Raw genomic sequence first — 23,600 nt, 5'->3', positions numbered from 1 at the left:
TTACCCCCGAGCTTCCTCCTCTCCACCCTTATCCCATTTGTCTGTGAGAAGAGTCCCAGCTGCCCTGGCTTGCACTGAGCTCCATCTGAAGGAGACCAAGGGCTCCAGACAGCATCAGACCCAAGTTAGAAGAGACTCCACCATCCCCTAGCCGCATGCGTTTCCTTCTGGTGTGTTCTCCTTTGGTGTAGAATTGTCATAGACTCCAAGTCATTGCACAGGTATCAGTTTGGTTTCTGCTTTCTGCACCTGGCATTGTGGTGTAAACAGAGCCCATATTTATATTTTATACCGGCTTTAGCGCTCCCCCCCCCCCCAGCCCCCAGCCCCTCTTCCCCCCCCCCCCACCCTTTGGAGCTGCTGGCACTTGTTAAGCACATGGTTTAGTAGCGGCTCTCACAGAATTATAGAATATGTTTATTTTGAGGGTTAGGGAGAGTAGCACATGCCTTTAATCCCAGCCCTTGGGAGGCAGAGGCAGGCGGATTTCTGAGTTCAAGGCCAGCCTGGTCTACAGAGTGAGTTCCAGGACAGCCAGGGCTACACAGAGAAACCCTGTCTCGAAAACAAAAAAAACAAAAAAACCCCAAAATCCAAAGATGTTGGCTTACCTGAGGACAAAGTACAATAGAGAATGACTGTTTTTTTTTTTTTTTTTAGATATATTTATTTATTATATGTAAGTACACTGTAGCTGTCTTCAGACACTCCAGAAGAGGGCATCAGATCTCATTACAGATGGTTGTGAGCCACCATGTGGTTGCTGGGATTTGAACTCTGGACCTTCCAAAGACCAGTCGAGTGCTCTTACCCACTGAGCCATCTCACCAGCCGGAGAATGACTTTTTAAAAGATTTATTTGTTAATTATATGTAAGTACACTGTAGCTGTCTTCAGACACTCCAGAAGAAGGCATTAGATCTCGTTATGGATGGTTATGAGCCACCATGTAGTTGCTGGGATTTGAACTCAGGACCTCTGGAAGAGCAGTCAGTGCTCTTAACCACTGAGCCATCTCTCCAGCCTGAGAATGACTATTTTTAATTGCTGTAGAATGGATCTACTTTTTGCCTATGCTATGCTCTATTGGGCTGTAATCTTACTGAATTTTTAAGATTCTTTCAGTCTTCTTGCTAGGGTAGACAACACTACACGTACATCATTATGATTCTAAATGTCTTCCTTCCTCTTTTGATTCTTTTTTATTAAATTCTTTTTTTAAAAAAGGTTGCCAAGTGGCAGTGGTCCCTGCCTCTAATCCCAGCACTCAGGGTGCAGAGGCAGGTGGATCTCTGAGTCTGAGGGCAGCCAGGGCTACACAGAGAAACCCTGTCTCAAGGGAAAAAAAAAGAAGATTTATTTTGTTTTTAGTTATGTCTAAGTGTCTGTGACTCAGTATGGAAGTATGGACATGAAGACAGATGCCCGTGGAGGTCAGAGTCATGGGATCCACCTAGAGCTATAGGTAGTTGTGACCCTCCTGTCCTTTGGAACTTTAATCTGTGGAGGCAGATGGAGGCAGAGAAGTGTGTCAAGCAGTTAAGGGGGTGATTTCAGCTGGAATTGACTAGGAAATTGAGAGCAAAGATAGGAGTCTGGGGGCAGTTCCCATTGTAGTCAAGGAAGGCTTTTCTAAAGACTAGAATCCTAGCTGAGCAGTAGGAGAGGAGTTACCTTCTGAAAGGCAAGGGTGGGGCATCCCAGGGCTGCAGGGACAGTAAGTTTGAGAGCAGCAAGATAAGTCAGGGGAACCGGGAGCTTGTGTTGGGGATGACATGATGTGATTGCAACAAGGTCTTGAACTCAGGGTGGTCCTCTCGCCTCAGCTTCCTGAGTGCCAGAATTGTAGGCCTGGGCTACAATGCCAGGCCTTAAAAAGCTCTTGAATATTATCTGCAAGAAGGTTATTGAGGACTTTTGCATATGTATCCCTCAGGGATAAGTAAGTATTATATAGTTTTCTACTTTTGCTGTTTCTACCAGGTTTTGGTCTTAGAGTCATTGTGGCTTCATAACTGAGCTTCATAGCGTTCCTTCCCACTCTATTTTGTTAAACAGTTTGAGAAATATTGTTGTTAGTTTTCTTTAAGGGTGTGGTACTTGGCAGGTCAAAGATACTTTAGTAGATGGCCACACACCCAAGAGTATATAATAGGAAGGGCTACTTGGGTTAGGTGAGTGTGGAAAGTCAGGTGGGTTTGGAATGAAGCAGATCTGGGAGAAGTTGGGGCAGGGGGCGTGAACACAACCAAAATACAATGTATGAAATTTTAAAATAATCTATAGTGTGTATTCATGTGTGCATGTATGACACCCTACTCCTGGTACCAACTTCTGTCTTAGTCACAGTTCTGTTGTTGTGAAGAGACTCCACAACCAAGGCAACTCTTAAAATTTAAGGGCGGACTGGCTTACAGTTTCAGACTTTAGTCCATTATCATCTTGGTGGGGAGGATAGCAGGCATGCAGGCAGACATGTTTTATCAGTGTCAACTTTCTTCTTCTCACAAGGCCACATGTATCCTAATCCTTCCATCCTTTCAAAAGTTCCATTCCCTGCTGACAAGCATTCAAGTGTATGAGGGTGGGGGAGCATTCTTATCTACCACTTAATGTGCACAGTGGTATCTGCGGAGATGACAGGCGTAAATCCCCCGATTTACTGCCCTGGTCTCAAGATACTAGTGTGCCATTGAAACGCCTTCTCGAATGGCAGGTGTGGATCTCACATAATGTCTGACAAAGAGCATGGGGGTCAGGCTTGGAGCCTGAGTGCCCTGCTGGGGTCAGGATATGGATAAAACAATCCTTGCATCTCAGGTCAGTGTGAGGACAGTTGAAATATCCCTGGATAAGTCCATCTTGGACAGTCTCTCTGGGCAAGCTGTGGTTGGCCTTGGGCTTCTCCAGACTCCCTAGCGAGCCTTTGTTGGTTTCCTGGCAGGGCGTGATAGGGATGTAAGTTTATAGCTGGCTTTCTTTCCTCCTTCCAGAGTTGCTGGGCCATCCCAGATCCTAACTTGCTCCTCTCCCACAGGGACTGCCCTCAGGTAGAGTTAGCCCTCCCGTACAGTCCAGGAAAGTAAGACTTCTCAGAGGCATTGAGTGACCCATACCCCACCCCACCCCATGCTGGGAATGTGGGCCAGCGGGAACATCCTAGAACTAGGAAAACGTCAGCCTGGAGCTTGGCTTTTGGAGCAAGTGTTGGAGTGAGCCTGTTTACACAGTATCTCATTCACCACTGTTGTGACCATTGTGGATCTGCGGCTTTGTCCTAAGGAGAACTGTGGCAGGCCTGGAAAGCCTGTGGCCACTGGTGGACAGGTGAGACAGCGAGGGTGGGGATACCAGCCACTGCTGTGGTACAGTCTGCTGTGGTGGCTGCTGAGGGAGACCAAAGTTACTCGAAGTACTCTGGTACTCAGGGTAGGGTCTAGGCACGCCCCACCCCCTTCATACTAGACATTCTCAAGAGTTACAGAGTGTCCCTGCACCTCATGTCCACAGGCCTAGACCTGCAGTCTAACAACTCAGACTTCTGAAGAGGCCCCAGTGCCCTGGCTGGGAGGGTGGGGCCGACACTGAGGTCTGTGTGCACTGGTGTTTTGACTTTGCCTAATTGCTGTGGACCAAGAAGCCCAGAGAAACATTTTCCTATCATCTAGAACCCAACGAAGACCCAGTGCGATGACTTGGATTTGAGCCGATCTAGGTTGCATCTAACGTGGCTTGGCTGACTCAGTGGCTGTCTAGCCTTTCTAGACTCCATCTTCTGTATTTGAGGATGGGTTACTGATCTTGTGGAAGCTGAGTAGGAGGGGCTGGTGTTCAGCTTCCGTCGAGTTCCTGAGCTTCCACTGGCATACCCATTTGCGGATAGGGAGACTGAGGCATGGAGCACAATACCTGGCTGTGGGAGGCGGCGAGGCTGGCCTTCTTATGGTCTGGCTGCTGGTAGCTGGTAGCACTTAAGCTTGTGAGGAAGGGAACGTGAAGAAGAAGGGAGATTGCCAGGAGCCTTCTTGGGGAGGCCCCGAGCTGGGTGTGTGCTGCTTTTATGCTGGTTCTTTCCCTGGGCCATTGGAAGCACTGGTCTGGGTGCCACCTGGCCTGGCATCTTCCTTGGCTCCATTCTTTCTGCTGTGTGGGGAGGGGCTTGGGCTGCTGGTGAAACATTTATTGGGCCGACGCTGTAATCACTCTGCAAGGACACTTGCAATTATATCTGCATTTGGGAAGCTAATTTTCAAGAGCTTTTTTTTTCTTCTTCCTAATTACGTGCAATCAGCCAACCGGTGCTCTTGGGATCCCCTCAGCTGAGAGGCGCCTCCTCTCCTCCTCCCGCCTTTCCTTTCAGCTCTGGGCAGCCGGGACACCACAGTGAGTGCTTTTTGTGGAGCCACAGATGAGAGGCGGAAGCAGGAGGAAGGGGCTGATTCTGGCGTGGCTCCAGGTGGTTCATATCTTCCTCAGGAGGCAGGTTGGTGGAGCGCTTGATGGCAGGTGACTTTTCAGTTTAGATGCTGAGTGGCGGTGAGTGACAGCAAGCCCAGATCAGATGAGCGTAAGCCAGAAGGTGAATTTCTGGATCCAGGCAGTCTAGCCATAAAAGGACTGGCCTCTAAGGCCTCAGATTGCTGCTTCTGTCCTTCCCTTCTGTGGCCCAGTCACCAGGGATCTTCTCTCAGGTCTAGATTCTGCTGCCTCCAGCTCTTTCCTAGCTTTGGCCCTTTATGTGTGTCCACTGTTTGTAGTACCTGGCAGGCTCGACCTCTCCTCCACCCTCAGACTCTCATGGCTTCAGCCTGTACTCATTCCAGGGCTTGCTTATTCACCCTCCTTGAGAGCATGAGCTTGAGAGCATGAGCCTTTCCTGATAGTTCCATTGGTGAAACCGCCTGGCCCCTTACCAGTCTTCAGAAGCACATAGGAAGTATAGAATGAATAAAACCATCTCTTAGTATAGGGGGTGAAGGGGAGGCCAGTCACACAGAGGACTTTAGTCTGAGAAATTGAAACTAACTGACCTGCTGTGAACTGGCCTCATGACCCCCTGAGCTGCACTCTGATATCTGGGGTCATTCTTGCACACTCACTGCCTTCCTGAGTGGGTTGCAAGACACAGCTGACCTACACATGGTCCAGGAGGAAGAGGTTCACCTGGAGCAGACTTCTGACTGATAGCCCTGGCAGGCCCCTGGGTTCCATGGTATCCCGGCTTCTGTCCCCTTTGATGGGTGCTTCCTGGGAGAGGATTTAGTGGGAGATTATAGAAAGGGGGTGTGTCTGGCATTTGGGTGAAATACAGGCAGGTGGTCAGTGTGTGTATATTTGTGTGTGTGTGTGTGTGTGTGTGTGTGTGTGTGTGTGTGTGAGTGTACCAGCCTGTGAGCAGTGCACAGCAGACCGGGTATGCACAGTGGGTAGGGAGGTGGCATCTTTTAGGGGCCTCACTGGCAGGTGGTAAGAGAAGCTACAGGAAGGCATGCTGGGGCAGGGTGGTGAGGTGAGTCATGCTCCTTAAGTAGAAGGGCATGGGCTGGAGGGTGGACACACAGGGTACCAGGAACACTGTCTGCAGACCTGCCTGCTGGCCCACAGCACACAGGTCTGCGCCTTTTGCATATGTTGCCCCCGATGCCTGGCAGGCATTTATTTCTCCCTCTCCTTTCTTCTCTTTCAGTTGGAGAAAGATATTCCTGTTTTTGTCATTTCTTCTGCACAGGGCCCTGGTTCTTGGCATCGGTCCGTTGGCTGCTGTGACCCCCGTGTGGGGCTCTGAGGGATTACTGCAGATGTTTGGGGCCTGTTGCCATGACTCCCAGCTGCAGAGCCTGGCAGGGCATGAACACTGGGAAAGAAGGAGGTGGGGGGCATGTGCCTGCCTGCCAGGCACTAGCCCTTGGAGCTTGACTCTGGGCAAATGGGGGTCTTCTGAGGCCTCAGGCTTGTCTTCACCAGAGGCCTTCCCACCTGTTCCATAGCCCTGTTTCCAGCTGATTTCTCTCTTGTTAGCAGGTTCTGGCTCCTTTGGAGGTTGGGTGGTGTCCTTAAGACTTCTGTCATCTTTGCCACGAGCGTCTGTCTCTCCTCTTGACTGTTGGCATGCACAGCCTTCTCTCAGTGTGGGTACTCTCCTCTCACAGTCTTTTGTTCTGGGAGCTAACCATCTCATTTGTGATTGGCACCCATTTTTCTCATCCCCTTTGTTTCTTAGACGGTTCCTTCTTCTTGAGAAGCCAGCCCTGTGCTGAGGGATGGCCAAGGGGACCTGGGTTGATACTGCAGTCCATGTCCAGGCTACTGTACGTCCGGATGTTTGAGTCCAGTCATGCGTTAAGGAGTGTCTTCTGTGCCATTGACTTTTAGTCAGGGCTGTTCCTCTGTTGTGGAAGACTTTACCCTCGAGGATCAAGGCTCCAAGAGAGGATTTTATCAGGCTTGGGGAAAGGGATGGCTGAGGTAGCTCTGTCTAGAACTCTTTCCCAAATATCCCAGAGGCCTCACCTAGCGCACTTGAGCCTCAGCCAGGTGAACAGCCCCATACAGGCCACATTACATTGCTGTGGGCTGAGGAGACCCTTGCTGACAGACAGTCCTGAATTTAGACTGTGGCTTTGTTCTCTGCTTGCTCCCAGCCTTGGGGACCTGAGTTCAAGTCAGTCCCATGCAGCAGGGTGCGGGGGGGGGGGGGGGATACAGGAGGTAAGTTTGGGGAGGAGTCGTTCAGCACATGAACAGTGCCTGGCACTCACAGGCCCCTCCAGCTTCACCTCCTCCTCGGCCCCTCCCTCCTCTGGCTTCGGGAAGAAGGCTGGGTGGGTACGAGCCTGCCCAGCTGCTGCAGGTGTTGGCCTACCATCTGCTTGGGTCATATCCAGGCCTTCAAAATCTCTGGAAACTGGAGGGTCTCGAGTCTCAGATCAAGTTGCTGCCTGTTGAGACAAGGGGCTCAGTGCATTTGGGACAGGGACTAGGGCCAGGTCACTAAACCCCCAGGCCTATAAATGGCGAGCTTGACTGGCCCTGGCAGGGCCCTGATATGCCTGGGTGCTGGCCCAGTTTTAGGTTCCAACTGGCTCCATGCTTGGAGAGTCTGTTACTACACAGTGTTGGCAGAATCCGGGATGGGACCTGCCTCAGAGCAGGGAGTCCTGGGGTTGGACATGGCTTTCCTTGATCTCAATATGAACTTGGAGGTGGGGGTGGGTGTCAAGATTATTACCCCTTTCCCTAGTTCAAAGCCAAGGTATGAGGCCTGGGTTCTTATCTTAGGTCTCTGAGGTCCAGGACCAGTCCAGGCCGCTTCCCAGGCCCCCTGTTCTCATCAAGGACCCCAGTGGGAATGTCTGGTACGGCTCACTGACTCGGTAGGTGAGTGGTGCCACGTGAACTCCGCCTTTGGCCATCCAGCTTCCCCTTGAATTCCTGGGCAGGTTTTCCTTTGCCCCTTCTCTACCCTGGGAACTTTGAGGAAGTGTCCCGTGTCACAGGGTGGCAACACCGCTGAATCTTTGGTGCTGTAGCCGACAGAACAAGGAGCCTACCAGAGATGGCCAGGTCTTTGTGTTCAGACTCTGTGACCCAGCTGCCTTGCATGGTCAGAGGGCACAGTGCCACAACAGGGGTGATCCCGAGACAGGGAAATTGCCCTGGATTAGCTGGGTGGACCCAGGGCTGTCACAAAGGTCCTGATAAGATGAGGAGGGAGTGCCAAAGAGAGGAGATGAGGCTAGTCAGCGATGTGGCTGGGGGCCAAAGAGTGTGACAGTTTCCAGAACTGGAGAGGCCAGGCCAGAGTGCAGTCCTCCCACCCTGAGAAGGAAGAACAGGCCGACCCACACCATGGAAGGTTCTCTGTTGCTTTTAGTTGTCCTCTGTGGATCCAGTGTGTTTCATTTGTTACGGAAGCCATAGGCTACAAATACAGTACTCATTTACAATGACCATCTCCATCCGGCTGTAGGGTGAGACTGCAACCTCAGAGAGCAGTTTTGGGTCAAGGTCGGAACTCTCTCTGGCCACGTGGATATCAGAGCCAGGCTTCTTGGCTTTCTACCCCATGGCAGACCAGTGGATAAAGGGTAAAGTCACTGCCTGCACCTTGGGACCAAGGTTTGGGCAGTGTGTAGACAATCCTCTGAGGCAGGCAGGGCCAACTCTGCCTCTTGCTCTGTCATGAACCCTCAGGCGCCTCCTGCTGGTGAGGGTGGTGAGGATGTTGGCTGAACTTGGGACCCCATGGCACACCCGCCAGCCAGCTCATGGTTTATACCCCTCCGCCTCTCATGGGACTGTTTACATCGAACCTGTGGCTTAGGGGCTCCCCTGTGCCAGGGTTCCACAGAGAAGCCCAACATCTGACGGTGACAGTCAGGTGAGGGAAATCTATGTCCAAGAGTCCCTGTAAGGTGTGTGGCTTCAGAATCCCCAGGCGCTCCTGGGACCAGGAAGGAGTTTATAGTTGGAGAGGTGCGTTGGCCGCTCAGGAGACAGCTCAGTCACTGGTGTGTAGCCTTTCTGAGTGTGAGTACTCTGCATGCTTGCTGTCTATGTGCAGGGCTGCTTCTGTAAACAGTGGGTGTTGGAAAATCGTGAACCATGGACAATAGAATTCTTCCTCTCAGAGTTCCAGAGCCTCCCTGCTCAAAGCTTACCTTACTCTCCAGGTCAGGATTGTTCTTGCATTCCTGGGGCTCAGAGTACTGCATCCAGGAAGCAGGCTACACTGTGGGTCTCAGTAAGGTCTACTGGTAGCTAGGTTGACAGAAGCCTTCTGTTAGGTCTCCTCATCCTTGGTTTCCCTCCAGTTGAGGGCCCAAAAGATCTCAAGGTGAGATTGCTCTACAGAGTTTAGGTGTGTCAGAGAAGGATAGACCTGAGGCCTTTCTGGCTGGCTGGAACCTATCCTGGAAGGCCCTGTGGCTCCCCCCACCCCCGTTGTGATTCCGCTCTGAAGACCAAAGAGTAGGCTGCATGGGCAGTGCATCCCAGATGCTTGCCACTCCTGGAAGCTGGGTGAGTGAGTCATCTGCTCTGCCAGCGTAGGGTCACCGGAAGAGCCACTTCCGGGCCCCACCGGCTTGTTGGGGTCTTAGGGTTTGATGAGTCAGGTTGCTTCATCTGTGCTGAGACCCACACTCGGGCCTGATTGCCTCCCTTGGATGGGGCACACGGTATGGGCAGGGTCTTCAGGTGGCTGACTTTCAATTAAGGGAATGAACCTCCATCCCATTAAAAAAAAGACACATGGCAGCTTCCAGTTTATCTGGTTCTTTTTCTGCTGCTGTCCAAACAATTCATATGTTTGTGCTGGCTTTAAAATTCTGTTCATATGTTGTCTTTATATCAGGCCATTTCAGTTCCTGGCACTGTTAAACAGGAGGGAAATCCAAATCACAGAGCAGTCGGCAAGGGAACGGGGATTCCACGGAGGCCACAGGCAGGCAGGCGGCTCCAGGCTGAGCCTGGCACTGAAAGTCTGGAAAGGGGGCACTAATGCAGTGTGGTGCCTGCTGGGCATAGCTGTGGGCAGGGAAGGCAAAAACCAAGACCAGCCTCTGGGTCTGGGGCCTCACTGCCTGCAGCCTCATGGGCGCTCATTGGCAGTGTTGGCTGGTGGTGCAGCTGACGAGCCACTGAGGGAAGGGTCCTTGGTGTATGTGGCATTACGGGTGAGCTGCACTTTGCTACGTGAAGACGGGCATTCGCATAGAGGTGACCGCTGGGAAAGCCCAGATGTGGGCGAGGCTTAGGTGACTTAGAGAAGGGAACTATGGGAGTGGGGGTGAGGGAAGAGTCTGGTGTTACCGGCTGTTCAGTACCTTGTAGGCTGCTTTTTCATCTGCTACCAGCCAGGAGTTTAAAGTTTGGGGGTGTAAAGATAGGGCACACCCCTGCTTCCTGAACGGCAGTTGTCAGTCAGGACAGGCTAGGTCAGGCTGCAGGGACACTGCAAGAGAAACACTGAAGGCCTAGCTCAGGCTCTTACAGAGTCCACTGTGGTTCCCTCCGCAGTATCCCCTTAACTGTGCACTGTGGTCACTTTAGACCAGATAATTCTGTCCTGCACATTATGGAGTCTGTCTTTTGGTTGCTTGTGGCACCACTCCCAGTTGGCAGCATCCCCTGCTCTTGTGGATGGCGTTTGGGGGAAACTGGTCTCAAACTCACAGTCCTTCTGCCTCAGCTTTCCAAATGCTGGGTGAGGGTCCACCTGGTAACTACCTTCTTTGCAGACTGGCCCAGGTCAGGAGGACTGGTGAGAGGGTCCAGTGGTCACAGCTGAATGCTGCTTTCTGAAATACATGCTGTATCTGTTCATGTGTCATTACCCAAGGCCAGGACTGTGCCCACGGCAGACCGAGGGAGGGGCCTTAGTGGTACTTAAGAGTCCAGGAAGAGGACTGCTGGTGTGGACAGCCACCATCTTGAACCTGGAGCTGTTCCTCTCCAAAGGAGGGGCCATCTCTGCTCTTTCTGCAAGTGTTTAGCTCCCCAAGGGTGTACTCTCCCTGCAGTTCTGGGGAGGGGTCCAGCTGGAAGACAAGATTATGACTTTGAGTCTGCTCCAAACTGAACACATTTTACCAAGAAAAGTCCCCTAGGCACAGGCTTTTAATAACATTTAAATTATTAAGCTTTACCTTTTATTGTTACTTTCATGGTATTGTTGAAAGTAATGGATTTGCCCATAGCCTGGGCCCTCTGCCCCCAAGGACCCAGATGCTGACCCTGGCCTAGAACCTCAGTTCTGAGTGTCTGCTGTGACCGTGGTGTGGCCCTGCCTTGGGGTCACTTCAGCTTGTCTCTGGGAAGGACTTGGGAGACTGCCTGATGTTTCTTTCTCTCTGTCAAGGACACAATGGAGAAGTCTGCCTTCTCTCCAGCCCCTCCTCCCAGCTGCCCTTGCCCTTGCCCCGAGGCCTTGCTGAGGTCATCGTGTGGTGCTTTTGGATTCATTCTGTGCACACAAGTCCCCATTCTCCTTCTGGACATTGAAGTCCCCAGTCTCCTTCTGGACATTGTTCTCAGTGGAGTTGTGTACGGGACACAGGGTTCTGCCCCTCGAAGCTCTCTTGTGGCCTTGGTGTTGTTTCTCATGGAAATACAAAGCTTCCAGCCCGACTCTGTTTACTGCTGCATGCTGTTCCTTTGGTGGGGTGGCTTGCGGCCTGTCTGTGTCAATTCTGGCAAGTACCTCACTCTGCGCTTCAGCTGCAGCTGCCATCCCAGAGCCCGAAGCTTTCAAACGGTTGTGTGTCTGGATGATGAGGTGGGACGGTAGTCACTTGACAGCCAGCTCCCTGGTTTCTGTCCCCTCTCCCGTCTTTAATGTTCCCCTCTTGTCCCTTGTTTTTAAGGCTCGAGATTTCCTTTCTGAATTTTCTGATTAGGACAGAATTTCAGGAGTCTGCTCTTGGGGGGTCCCTGATGAAGAACCGAAGTGAGCCCTACAGGTTGATTTTTTTTTTTCCCTGAGGTGGAAGGGTTGCTATGGAGCCCCCTCCCCCCCCCCCCCCCCCCACCTACCCGCCTCTTCCCTATTATATGAAGGTGTCAGAGGCTCAAGAACTTTGCCCAGAGGCTGAAGACTTTTCTTGCCTACCTGGGGATCACGCCCAACTATGTCAGGCCAGTCAGTCTGGGAAAACACTCCCCTCCCTCTGAGCACCATCTTGCTTCTCCTTTGAGTAATACAGTAGTGACCAGGACCTTCTCCTTGTGGGGCTGCAGGTTGCGAGTGCCTGTGTAAGGAGAGGGGACTCTCAAAGTCTCTGTTGTCCTCCCTCTTCCTAGAGGTCTGAGCTGGATAAGGTGCCTGGGCCCCCGGGGAGCTCAGCTCTCTGTGAGATAACCGCCAGGCTTCCTCGCTTGCTCTATTGGATGCATCCCATCTGTTTTCAAAGTTAGAGACCCCCCCCCCCATTGCTGTTCAAGATTGGGGTGATTGGAAGCAACTACAGGTGGCTTAGCAGGAGAGAGCCACGTGCTGACATCATCTAGATATCAGCATATTTCCCCCCAGAGGGAAACTGGCCCCTCCAGGTGTGGGTGATGTGTGCCTTTTTGTCACCTGCTTTTTTTTCCCATCTATATGTTGATGTTTAAGAGTGCATCTTTGAGCAGCTAAAGGCTGTGTGACCTGCCTGGGACAGGCCCCCCTCACCTATGGAGCCAGCTTCAGTTTTCTTCTCTCTCCAGTTGGGCTTGGATGACCTGGGGGCAGATGATCCAGGTTCTCAGTGTGCAGAGGCTCCTCATGACTTTGTCCCCTTGCTGTAGGCACGGGTGGCCTGAGGCCTTGCTGGTGTGTGTCTGGCCTGTGCCTTGTGCAGTCATGGGAGCAGGTAGGTATTGCCTGCCATTCCTTCAGGAGGTGCAGGGAGATGAAATGACCCGAGAATCTCCAGTGGTGACAACCGTAGCATTCCCTCATTGGGTTCTTTGGGGCCACGTCCTTTTGGGACATAGGGTTAAAGGGTACGCTAGCCCTTGCTTTCTCCAGTTGACCCAGCTGGTTCTTGTGGCCCTCAGCCTGACTGTCTCCTCTGTCAGCCCCTCTGTTGGTCCTCAGGAAGCTGTTGCCCAGCAGCTAGTTGGCAAACATGTAAGAAGTGATGAGGGTGACCTCAGCTGAGGGGAGATCCTGCCTGCTTCCTGAGGCCTCGGGGATGCAGGCTGACATTTATTGTGCCCTCTGACTGCTGTGCCAGGCTTGGGAGCTAAGCTGCTTTTCCATATTTATAGCTCTACTGGACAGCAGCCCTTTATGAGCAGCTGTTGGCTGGTAGGCACCAGAAGTAGGCCTGGGCACAGTTTTTCATTTTACTCAGTTCCACCGTCTCAGGGTGCCCAAGTGAGTGAGTAAGTTGCAGGGCCCTGATCTTGCTCGGACCCAGCCTTTTCTTTCCAAGCATCTGCCCTTTCTTAGCAAAATATTCATATGGGCCATCTGAGGCTCTGTGGGTCTTGGTTTTGCTATTTCTCCCTGAGCGGCAGTAGTCTATACTTGAGAACTGGAAGAATGGAGGCATAGGATCATGGGTATATTGTGTGAGTGGGTGGGGGAAGGTTGGATGCTGTGTACACACCCTGGAGAGGACTGAGACAGCCCTGCGTGCTGGAGCCCACAGAGATGGTCCTGGCTCCGGCTTTCAGTAAGAAACTCGAGGCAGGTCGACGAGGAATAGAGCAGAGAGCCTTGGTGTGGTATGCTCCAGGAAGCTGTACACAGAACCCATGTGCTTAGACGGGCGTGAGCGAGACCAGGGTGATGGATACATGGTGGGAAGAAAGATGGAGGACACAAAGCCCAGGCTAATCCCACCGTGAGAGAAAACATATTTGTCTTTTTGAGTCTGGCTTATTTCATTTAGCACAGTGAACTTTAGTTCTGTTCACTCCCCTACAAATGCCATGGTCTCTTTTCTCTTCACAGCAGGATAGAATTCCACTGTATACATTTCTCTGTGCAGTCATTCATCTGTTGACAGAGCTGTAGGTTATTGGTCCCATCGCCTGCCTGCTGTGAATGGTGCAGCAGCAAACACGGTGCGCTGATGACTCCTTTAGGGATATGCCTGAGGACTAGGTAAGGGGAGGGAGAGGTGAGGTAGTGAGGGCGGCCGAGTGTGCGTGACGTGGGAACAGAAAGAGCAGACATGAGTGGGTGTAAGGACGTGTGTGCATAGAAATGCCACAGTGAAACTCACTTCTTTGTATGTTAAAAGTTCATAATAGTGGCTGGGTGGTGGTGGTGGGGGGTAGACCTTTAATACCAGAACTCAGGAGGCAGAGGCAGATGGATCTCTTGAGTTCTGAGTTTGAGGCCAGCCTGATCTACAGAGTTAGTTCTAGGATAGTTGGGGCTACACAAAGAAGCCCTGTCTCCAAACAAACAACCATAACAAAAACCACAAAAGCTGTATTGGTCAGACAGAGAAACAGTTAGTGGCAGGTATGGCGGTACACGCCTTTATGCCAGCACTCAGGAGGCAGAGGCAGGGGATATGGTTAGCTAGAGGTCATTGGATTAGCACAAATGGGAAAGTAGCTGGCCAGCGTGATTGGCTGAGGCGGAACCAGAAACCAGGACAGAGTGTTCAGGTTGAGATGAGAATCTTGGGGATCCACCTGTAATAGTTGAGACAAACAGGGGACTCTAGGGGCTGTCCAGGCCAGAGCTCTTACTGCCAAAGGCCTGTCTGCATCAGGGGCTGGAGGTGATAGTTGCTGCCAGCTCTACAGGGCACCAGCCAAGTTTCCCTGCGAATTGGCCATCTCTTCTAGGTTGTGAGGGGGAACTGGGGCACAGGGCCCATACACCTTGTCCTTGAAAGGGGGATCTTCTGAGCCTGCTGGCCGGAGAGGCCTGCCCTGAGCCGCCTGAGCCACCACCCTCCCTCATGCCGCTGTTCGTTCCAGGTCCTGCTTTCAGCGGACTGTAGTGGGTCGTCTGCAGAGGGCACCTGCCTGCTGCTGAAGTAACTCTTTTTCTTTTTGTTTTCTCTGCAGGAAGCGAGGGATAGAAGTCGTGCAGGTGAGTGAGACCACTTCTTCACATTGCCCTGTGCTGAGCTAAGCGTGCACTTTGTCTTTGGGAGAGTTTGGGCGTCTGACTGCTGTACATGGGCACCTGGATTGTGATACTCCCCCTCGCCTGGAGATCTGACATAGCTCCTGCCCCGCACTGGGTGCAGACTTGCTGCTGGCTGTTCCTGTTTGGAAAGTTACAGTGGGTGACGAGTAGGAAGGGCCAGGGGTCCCGGAGGTCAAGACACTCCTAACACAAGTTGTGTTAGGAAGGATGAAGGGACAGTCCTGCCTAGGTGACTGTGCTGTCACCCTGTCCTCTGTGCTCAGCCTTGAGCTCATTGGCTGGAAAGAAGGAGGGATGGATGGATAGAGGGAGGAGTGGTAGGTGGAAGAAGGGAAGGAGGGGGAGGGAAAAGCGAGTATGGATAGAATGAAGGCGGGAGAAGAGAGAGTGGAGAGACGGCCCTGAGATGGATATCCAGGCTCCAGCAGCGGCATCTCAGAACGGTTGGCACGTTTGGCCTGTCTGTGAGAGCTCGAGCCCGGGATTACCTGTGGATATTCTGGTAAGAGACACTGGCCCCCATTGGTTATGTCTTTCCACGGATGGTACAGTGGTAGATGTGAACTCAGATTAATAGACTCATAGTGAGGGGTAGGTTATGACATGTGCACCACAGCTGTGCCTGGTTTCCTGTGTCACCGTCCCTGCACAGGACGAACCTGACTGTGTACCAAGCTGTCCACACTTGGATTTACTCTGACGGCTGAGTCTTCATGCATCTGCAGAGGGCTGCCTGGGATTGGGACCAGGTCAAGGCTGAAGGCAGACATCTGGAGGAAGTTTCCAGAAAGCCTGCTAGGGCATACACCCTTCAGAGGTCTTCGTTGTTCAACTTCAGGAGGGCTCTACTTCGCAGCTGTAGGAAAGGGTTTCCCGATGCAGGCGTGCACATACCTGGCCAGCCCGAGAGCTTCCCGGTTCCCTGACTGGGGGTGGACAGGAGCCTTGGAGCCATTGTGTAGAGTGTGCCAGACAAAAGGGTTCTGAAATCTCTCAAGATGTGTCTGTTGTTCATTTGGATGACGGCTTGAGGGAGGAAGTGGTGTCTGGGCACGGAGTGAAGCCAAACTGAGCGCTTTCTACTCGGGCATCTAAAAATAAAGGCAACGGCAATGCCTGTCCCCACACCTCCTCCTGGCATCCAGGAGAGTCGAGAGAGCTTCAGATTGGAGGACACTGGGGGAGACTCTGCAGAAACTGGAAAGCAAATCACTTGGCTGGATTTTCAAAGTCGGTTCGGCTTTCGTTCACTCCATCCCAGGATGTGGGCTCCTGGAAGCTGGAAATAGGCAGGGTGCCGGTCACTGGGTGACACGTGAATGAGTTAGAGAGTTAGGGGTGTATGAGCCACCCCAGCATCCACCAGATCCTGATTATATGGGAAGAGGTATCTTTCTTGTAGAGATGTGGAAACTGAGGCTCAAGATGTTGTGGCCTTTCGGAGAGGTCAGCTGGTGGGTGGTGGGATTAGGGCTGAGTTTGGGTTGGCTTGTTTACAGCAGTGTGGTCTCCTTTCTGTGTTAACAGATGATCCACTTATAAGATACTCTCCCCCTAGCATTGCGGGCCTTTCGCTGTTGTCTAAGTGGATGTAGGACCTGGGTTCAGGACCTAAGCATGAATAACCCGGGGCAGATCTTGCCCGTTTTTTCCAGGTCACGGAAGTCATTTCTCTTCCTGTTACCTGTTAGCAACAGTGGCGGCATCAGTGATGGGCGTTTATGGGGACTGTGGTGTACCAGGAAGTGGCTGTTTATATTCTAAAGCTGAGCTGGTGTGAGCACATGATGCCCAGCCGTGAGAGCTTGCAGATCCCTTCGTCTGCCCCAGCCATTCCCGCCAGGGAAGTGTGTGGAGATGAAGAACAAGGTGGCCTGGGCCGTGCCAGGAGCCTGCCAGTCTGCACAGTGAGATCGTCAGCAGGCCTGTCCCAGGCTTTTGAGGACTGAGTCAGGTCAGGTAACGTGACTGGCACTGAGCCTGGCACACAGAGGCTGATGATCTGCAGAGCTGTACCTCGGTGTGGGACCAAAGGACACAGCCCTCATCATCAAGGAAGGCAGCTGGTCATGATAACCCTGGGAGACAATGACTGGAGGTGGTCCCATGGTGCTGGTCACAAAACCGAAGGAGGACCGGCTCGAGTTATCAGCTGGCTAGCACATGGGTGGTGAATTTGACATTCATCCCCCTGCCTCCTTGATTTTTTTAACACTTGTTTCTATGAGAACTGAAAGCTGAAACAGTTAAAACTGTCTTATTCTGTCAGTAGGTAGGACTCATCTGCAGATGCAGGAAATGACTTTTTAAAAAAGTCCCATGCGCCTATTCAAAGTTGCCTCTCTAATAAAGTTTCCCTCTTATGCATGTTACTTGTGCAGTTTTGAGTATATGTTGATCGTGTTGATCAATTATGTATTCATAACCAATAATGATATACTTCAGAAGAAACTTCTGACGTGTGTAAGAGCTTTATGACCACATTAAAAAGTCTTTGAGGGAGGAACAGTTCTGTACATACATTTCCTTAGCTCAGTGGTGTTGTAGAATCGTTAGTAAGAGACTTTCCAGTGTAAAATACCCTGACAGTTTAAACATCTCCAAGGGGAGAGAGGGGAAGAAAAAGGAGCAGTGTTTGATTTCCAGCTGTCTAAGAGGGGCTGATTATATAATCAGAAAATGGATGACAGCGGATCGCAGATCGCCAGGGTATTTAGACCACATTGGAACCATTTAAAAGAGGAATAATAACAGTTTTACTTTCTAATGTTAATAATTTACTTCGTGTTGGATATGACATCCCCCGCAAGTGTTTAAACATTTCAGATGTCAGCTTAAAAACCGGCCATTGGAGACCGTTTTAAACATTAATCTTGGGGTTTGGTTTGAAGGCTGTTTACATCTCAGAACCAGGTACTTCCTTAAAGGGGGACAGCGGCAGGCCATCACGAGGCTCTGCAGGTCTTCCCGCAGGGGACCCGTGAGGTCCCCTTGGCTTCCCTGGCCTCTCATGACATGATTTACTCTAAGCTGTATCACTTCCTGCTCAGTTTAACTCAGGAGGAAGGGGCTGCCAGCGAGCCTGGTGTGGAGAGGCAGGATCCCGGCTTTGAGCCTAGCACTGAGGCAGTGGGCAGAACCCAAGGGCTGAGGTAAGGTACAAGGTGTAGATTGAACAGGCATCACTCTCTATATGGCAGCCTGGACACCTGTGTGGCCAGTCTCCAGTAGGTGACCAGGGGCCCAAAGGATCCAAGACACGGGTGTCTTCATCCCATCTGGTCAGACAGGAAACTTCCCCAGGTGAGGTAAGCTGTATGCACCCAGTAGGACCTGCCTGAGAGTCATGGTCTAAGCCCAAAGACCTGCCAAGTCCACAAGCCTCAAACATAGCCAGGCAGTTGCTACACTGAGCAAGGGCTAACACAGAGCCGTGGCCACCTCCTTGGAGAAACAAGTCCTTCTTGGAAACAGCTCGGGCAGAGAGTTATTGGATTTGAGGCTGGGTCTTGGGCTTCCCCGAGGACTCGTCGAAAGCCCCACGTTACTCTGGTCTGGTCTGTGGATGAATTAGCAAGCTTTCCTATGCAGGGTTTCATTACCCCTTCCTCCCATATCCCCGAACTCAGTGGTGCAAGGTCTGAAAAGACTGGGCTGCTCCTCAGCCTGCCTGCAGCTGGCATGCTGGCAAAGCCCCCCCCCCCCCCCCCCCGGACATCCTGGCTTCCACCACCACCACCACCCCTCCCCAGGGGAGAAGGCAAGGACTGTTAGCCTGGGCTTTTATTGTAAATGAGTAAGCCACAAGTGTGAAAAGTACAGTAGCCAATTACAGATACCTCTGTCCAAATTCTTGGCAAATTCAGACATCATGAAGTCTAGTCTTGGGACAGCCACTGTTTTTCAGGCTGGCAAGTACTTCCCCAGATTCAAGAGGGAGTGAGCTCTCTGTGCTGGTCTTTCCTGAACTGTACTGAGATGCTGTACTGTAAGTTTTTTTTTTTAAATGTGTATGAGTGCGGCTGGGTGTGGTGGCGCGTGCCTTTAATCCCAGCACTTGGGAGGCAGAGGAAGTGTATGGGTGTTTTGCCTGTATGTATGTCTGTGCACCACATGCATGCAGTACCTGTGGAGGCCAGAAAAGTGTGTTGGATATCTTGGCGCTGTAGTAGGTGCCAGGAATCCACCTGGGGTCTTCAAGAAGAGCAACCAGCCTGTGCCAAGAGCTGACAGACCTAAAACCTCCAAGGAAAGGCAAAACTGAGAAGCAGAAGTTAGCAGGCCGTATACCTCCAAGAGCAGGCCGTGTGCTCAGGGGGTGGTGCTGTTACCATGGTGATGGCTGCTTGGAGCTGATGGGCAAGCCCTGGAGGTGGTGCAGGCTTTCTTTGGAGGGTTAGGGTCTTTGAGGGAATGAGAGGCGGAGGAGGAGGTGGTGTCGGCGGCTGTGGCCTCAGCGGCAGCATTGGAAGGCCCTGTAAAGATGGTGATACCTCTTGGTGAAGAATGAACGGGGCCCTAAGTGTTATGGGAAAGTATCGGCTTAGCATTATGGGGATAGAAGAGTATCCTGCATCTATACCTGGAGGCTGGGAAAGGTCTCTGTTGATGATTAGTGCTCTAGGTAGGTTGGACTATGGGTCCTGAAGTTAAGCTGGAGAGAATGGGAGAGCCCTACTGCTGAGGGTCTGGGTGAACTTTGGTGGGGGCAGAGTCTGGGCACGGAAGGGTATCTGATGGGAAAGCGGTGTGCTGTGATTGGCAGGGAAGAAGACCCCCCCTGGAGGGCACAGAGAAGCTGTCAGGAAAAAGCTGGCTTGGAAGGCAAAAAGCCAGACTTTTAGCAGGAAGTTGGAGTTATAGCTAGGGCTAGGGGAGATACAGCTATAGTTCCCACGGCAATAAAGTGAGATAGGTCAGGTGGCAGTTATGGTACCTGGGTGGTTTTGGGAGGATCAGTTCCTTGTTTCTTTCTGGGTTCCAGGGTTCCATGGACTGGAGGAAGAACTGCCAGGGAGAAGAAGATGCTGATGACAGAGAGGTGTACTGGATTCAGTGGACAAGGACTTGTCCTCAGTCACTGGCTAATTTAGAGCTGGGGCAGTTGCTTAGTTGCACAGTACACTTCTTCATAGATATCACAGCACCGAGTTATTCAATTTTGCAAACATTACTTGTAGAACGTTTTCTGCCTAGTTCCAGGTGTGGGAACTAGCATAGTATTGTTGCCTAGTTCTTGTAGTTAATAGGTTTATTAAAGGTATAGAGTGACCAGCCCAGTCAGGTCCCCCTGCTGCTCCATTCTCTCCAGTGTCCCCAGCAGCTGGCCCCAGATAAAGGGGGCATCATTCTTTCAGCTCTTAGCTCTTCCTGGTTCTCTGGTGCTAATAAGCACCATGGACTTTTCCGTAGGATTCCATTCCTTAGAGTGGGAAGAGCCTGTGGAAAACATTACCCCATTTAAGCAGTGGCTTTTTGGGGACCACATGACCATAGCTGACCCTCAGCAGACTAGTACCTCCAAGGATGATGTCTTAGTTAGGGTTTCTATTCCTGCACAAACATCATGACCAAGCAGCAAGTTGGGGAGGAAAGGGTTTATTTGGCTTACAATTCCATGCTGCTCTTCATCACCAAGGAAGTCAGGACTGGAACTCAAGCAGGTCAGGAAGCAGGAGCTGATGCAGAGGCCACGGAGGGATGCCACTTACTGGATTGTATCCCCTGGCTTGCTCAGCCTGCTTTCTTATAGAGCCCAGGACTACCAGCCCAGGGATGGTTCCACCCACAATGGGCCTTCCCACCGTTGATCACTAATTGAGAAAATGCCTTACAGCTGGATCTCATGGAGGCATTTCCTCAAGGGAGGCTCCTTTCTCTGTGATAACTCCAGCTTGTATCAGGTTGACACACAAAACTGGGCAGTACAGATGACCACCACGGTCTGGTTGTCTCTGAATGTGAGGTTTTCTCTCTGGTCATCAGAGGCCAGTGATAACAAAAGCTGATACATGCTAAAGGACTCTCAGTCACTGCTCTTCATCTTTTGTTGTGGACAGCGTGGCCTGTGAAGGGACTCACGTAATTTGGGAGGAGCTATACGACCTCACCGGAGAGAACTTCACGATTTCTACTTATTAAGGGTTTTAGCTTGCAAGTTCCTTGTTTGTTTGTTTGTTTGTTTGTTTTAAAAGACAAGGTGCATGGGTACTTTTCCCCAACTAAGGTACAGGTTGTTTATTTTTTTTAAATGCAGAAAATTATTTTCACTCTCAGCCACTTAATTGGATGTTAAATAGACAAATTTATGTTCATTCCTGTTTTCTTCTTCTTTTTTTAATAATAATGACATGTGATGGGAAAGTTATGTAAATTAGTGTCTGTTCATATCAGGTTTTTTGTAGCCATTAAAAACATCTCATTTTGGAAGACCTTTAGTACTGGCACTTAGAGCAAGGGGTGAGTAGACTCCTGTGTGCTCAAGGCCAGCCAGGGTTACATAGTGAGACCCTGTCTCCAAAAACAAAACAAAACAAAACAAAAATCCCATCTTGGAAGACAGTGTGAGAGCATTCTAAAGATGGCTGCTGAATGCTGAAGCACTTGTCAGGCAATTTCTGCTCTGGTTGGTGTGTGCACATGCATGTATATCTGTGTGTGGGGTGTGTGCGTGTGTGTGTGTGTGTGTGTGTGTGTGTAACACTCAGGATGGACCCAGGATCTGAACATTTTAGCAAATGCCCTGCTACTGAATGATCCATTAATTACAACCAGCTTTATCTTACCCCAGCTCTCAGCTTCCTGGCACGGATGCGTATAGGTGCTGTCCCGAGTGGCTAGCAGGTTCTGTGAGCCTTTCTCTTCCCCAGCCTCTGACTCACTGAGCCAACAGGAGCAAATCCTTGGAACAAAAAGTTCTGCGTCATCATCTAGATGGGAGAAGGTGACCGGGGAAGCAGGCTCCTCATGATTGCCAGTGTGTGTCCTCACTCTCAGGTACCACGAACCCCAGGCCTTCCTATTTCCCATTGAGCTGAGCTGGGACTGAGCTAACACAGGGTCTGCTGTCAAATCGTCCTGATGTCCTTTGATGGAGTGTGGCAAGCAAGTTCATGTGAGACTAAAGGAAAGAGAAGCAAGACAAAGAAAGGCGGGAAGGAATGGAAAAGGATTTGGAAGAGGAAAAGCAAAAAAAAAAAAGCTGTTTGGAAGGTAGCGTCCAGTTCTGGGGTGAAACCACTGCTCAAAGGATGGCTCCTGAGACGAGAGCACCATTGCTGGTAATGTGGGAGGCTTTGAGTGCGCTAGCTCAGTCGGAATCTAGCAGTGATCTGGGTGCATGCTGCCGTTGGACACACTTGGAGCTGAGAACATGAGGCCATGTTGGAGTGGTCACGTTGGATGAGGGCACATTTTGGGAAGTGTAGGGGCAGCCCTGCAGCTGAGGGAATGGTGTGTTGATGTGACAGCTATCACAGTCACAGGCAAGAGGCATGCATAGCCTTCTGCTTGCCTCCAGAGGACACAAAACACCTTGGCTTTCTACAAGGTAGGAAGGCAGTATCTTCCTTCCCAGCCCCTCTGCCATTTTCCTTCAGAGCTGCTCAGGTATCCTCTTGCCTGTGACCTTTCCCTACTTCTTCCACAGACCCCTGCCTCCCTTCCACCCGCCCAGCCTCTGCGCTGTGCTCTCGGGATGAGTGGATAGACGTTGAAGCCATTGCTTCGCTCGGGCCATGCCAGCTATGGTTGGTTAACAGTAACTGTATTCTTCTTGCACTTCTGAGTAGCGTGTGCTCATTGCTGGAATCTTGGGATGTAAACCCAGAGACAAATCATGAAAGCGTGCTGTTATGTCTGGGTGCCGGATTTGGGACCTGCATTTGTGTGTGGGATAACCGGACTATTAACACTAGCTGTCTCCGTTGCCCGTTATCCATCTGTATGAGTGTCTGGCTCAGCTCTTGGTTGCTTCTGGCTTACAGTGGCTAACAATGTTGCCGTGGATGTCTGAGTCTAGGTCTTTGTAGGTTAGGAACGTATCTCAGTGTTCACTTTGGATAGGTGTCTAGAAGTGGCCTTACTGAGTGGAGGCACCCAGACGCTAAGGTCTGCTGGCAGCTATGTCTTATTTGCAATCTTGGGCTCTCACACACACAGTGCCTACAGGCTGTGTCTCAGGCCACTATGCTCACAGTGTCCCTCAAGCCTGGTTCTGTACTAGATGTAGGATGTTAGAGAACCCAGGGAGGCAAAGGCAGCATTAAATAACACTCTCTGGGATGACTTTGTAGTCACCACCCTTGCACAATTGCCCTCTGGGTAATGACCTTGACTGAGCACATGTTTTGTGCTCTGGTGTAAATATCCACACATTTATTTCTGTCCTTATATACAGTCCAGTTATGTTTCTATGATTGTCATTTGTGTTATAAACGAGGAAACAGAAAAGGCACATAGTTGCCTGAAGTTGCTTGGTGGGGAAGACAGGGAGGGGAGGAAGGTGGAGGAGAAGCCACTGAAGGCAGGTAAGGTTCTAGAAGGCTTGCCCATGATTACTTTTAAAGCTTTCTATTATGGGAAAACCACACGACATTCCAAAGTTGGGAGAGCGTGGTCAGAGAGAGTCTCACGTTTCCTCCCGGAAGCTTGTGTCTCCACAGATGGCCAGCCCCGCTTCAGGGACACCTCACTCCTGCTGGGTATTATCCTCAGCCTCACTCTTCCTTCCTGTCACCTGTAAATGTTTCTGAACGGTAGGGACTAGGAATTGTTCTTCACCCCTGTGCAGTCAATTCAGGAAGGGGTGGGGCTGTATCTGATTTCTAGGATGATGCCCAGTGCTGGCCTCTGGGGTTGCAGTCAGAGACTTGGTGGAGCTGCTGGGTCCCGAACACTTGTTTGCTTGATACCTCTTTAGGAGCAACTCCTAGTATGGAGAGGAGTGACCGCAGCAAGTGTGCAAACAGCCTCGCTCCTACAGTGGTTTGACAAG

The 23,600-nt window shown here is 51.2% G+C and overlaps 1 protein-coding gene and 1 non-coding gene across 2 annotated transcripts in view; both read left to right on the top strand.

The window, feature by feature from the left end:
* Positions 1 to 23,600, top strand: part of Itpk1 (inositol 1,3,4-triphosphate 5/6 kinase) — a 136,287-nt gene that overhangs the window by 14,882 nt on the left and 97,805 nt on the right. The window contains exon 2 of the mRNA NM_172584.3: positions 14,521 to 14,545. Within this exon, the coding sequence (NP_766172.1) occupies positions 14,521 to 14,545 (25 nt within the window). The remainder of the gene's footprint in view (positions 1 to 14,520; positions 14,546 to 23,600) is intronic.
* Positions 4,968 to 5,060, top strand: Mir1936 (microRNA 1936). Its single transcript, NR_035457.1, has one exon. It is a non-coding gene; the product is annotated as a microRNA 1936 (primary transcript).

Source organism: Mus musculus, chromosome 12, assembly GCF_000001635.26.
Source record: "Mus musculus strain C57BL/6J chromosome 12, GRCm38.p6 C57BL/6J".
NCBI lineage: Eukaryota > Metazoa > Chordata > Mammalia > Rodentia > Muridae > Mus > Mus musculus.
The sequence above is the reverse complement of the archived record's forward strand: the minus strand, read 5'-3'. Positions and strand labels throughout refer to the sequence as shown.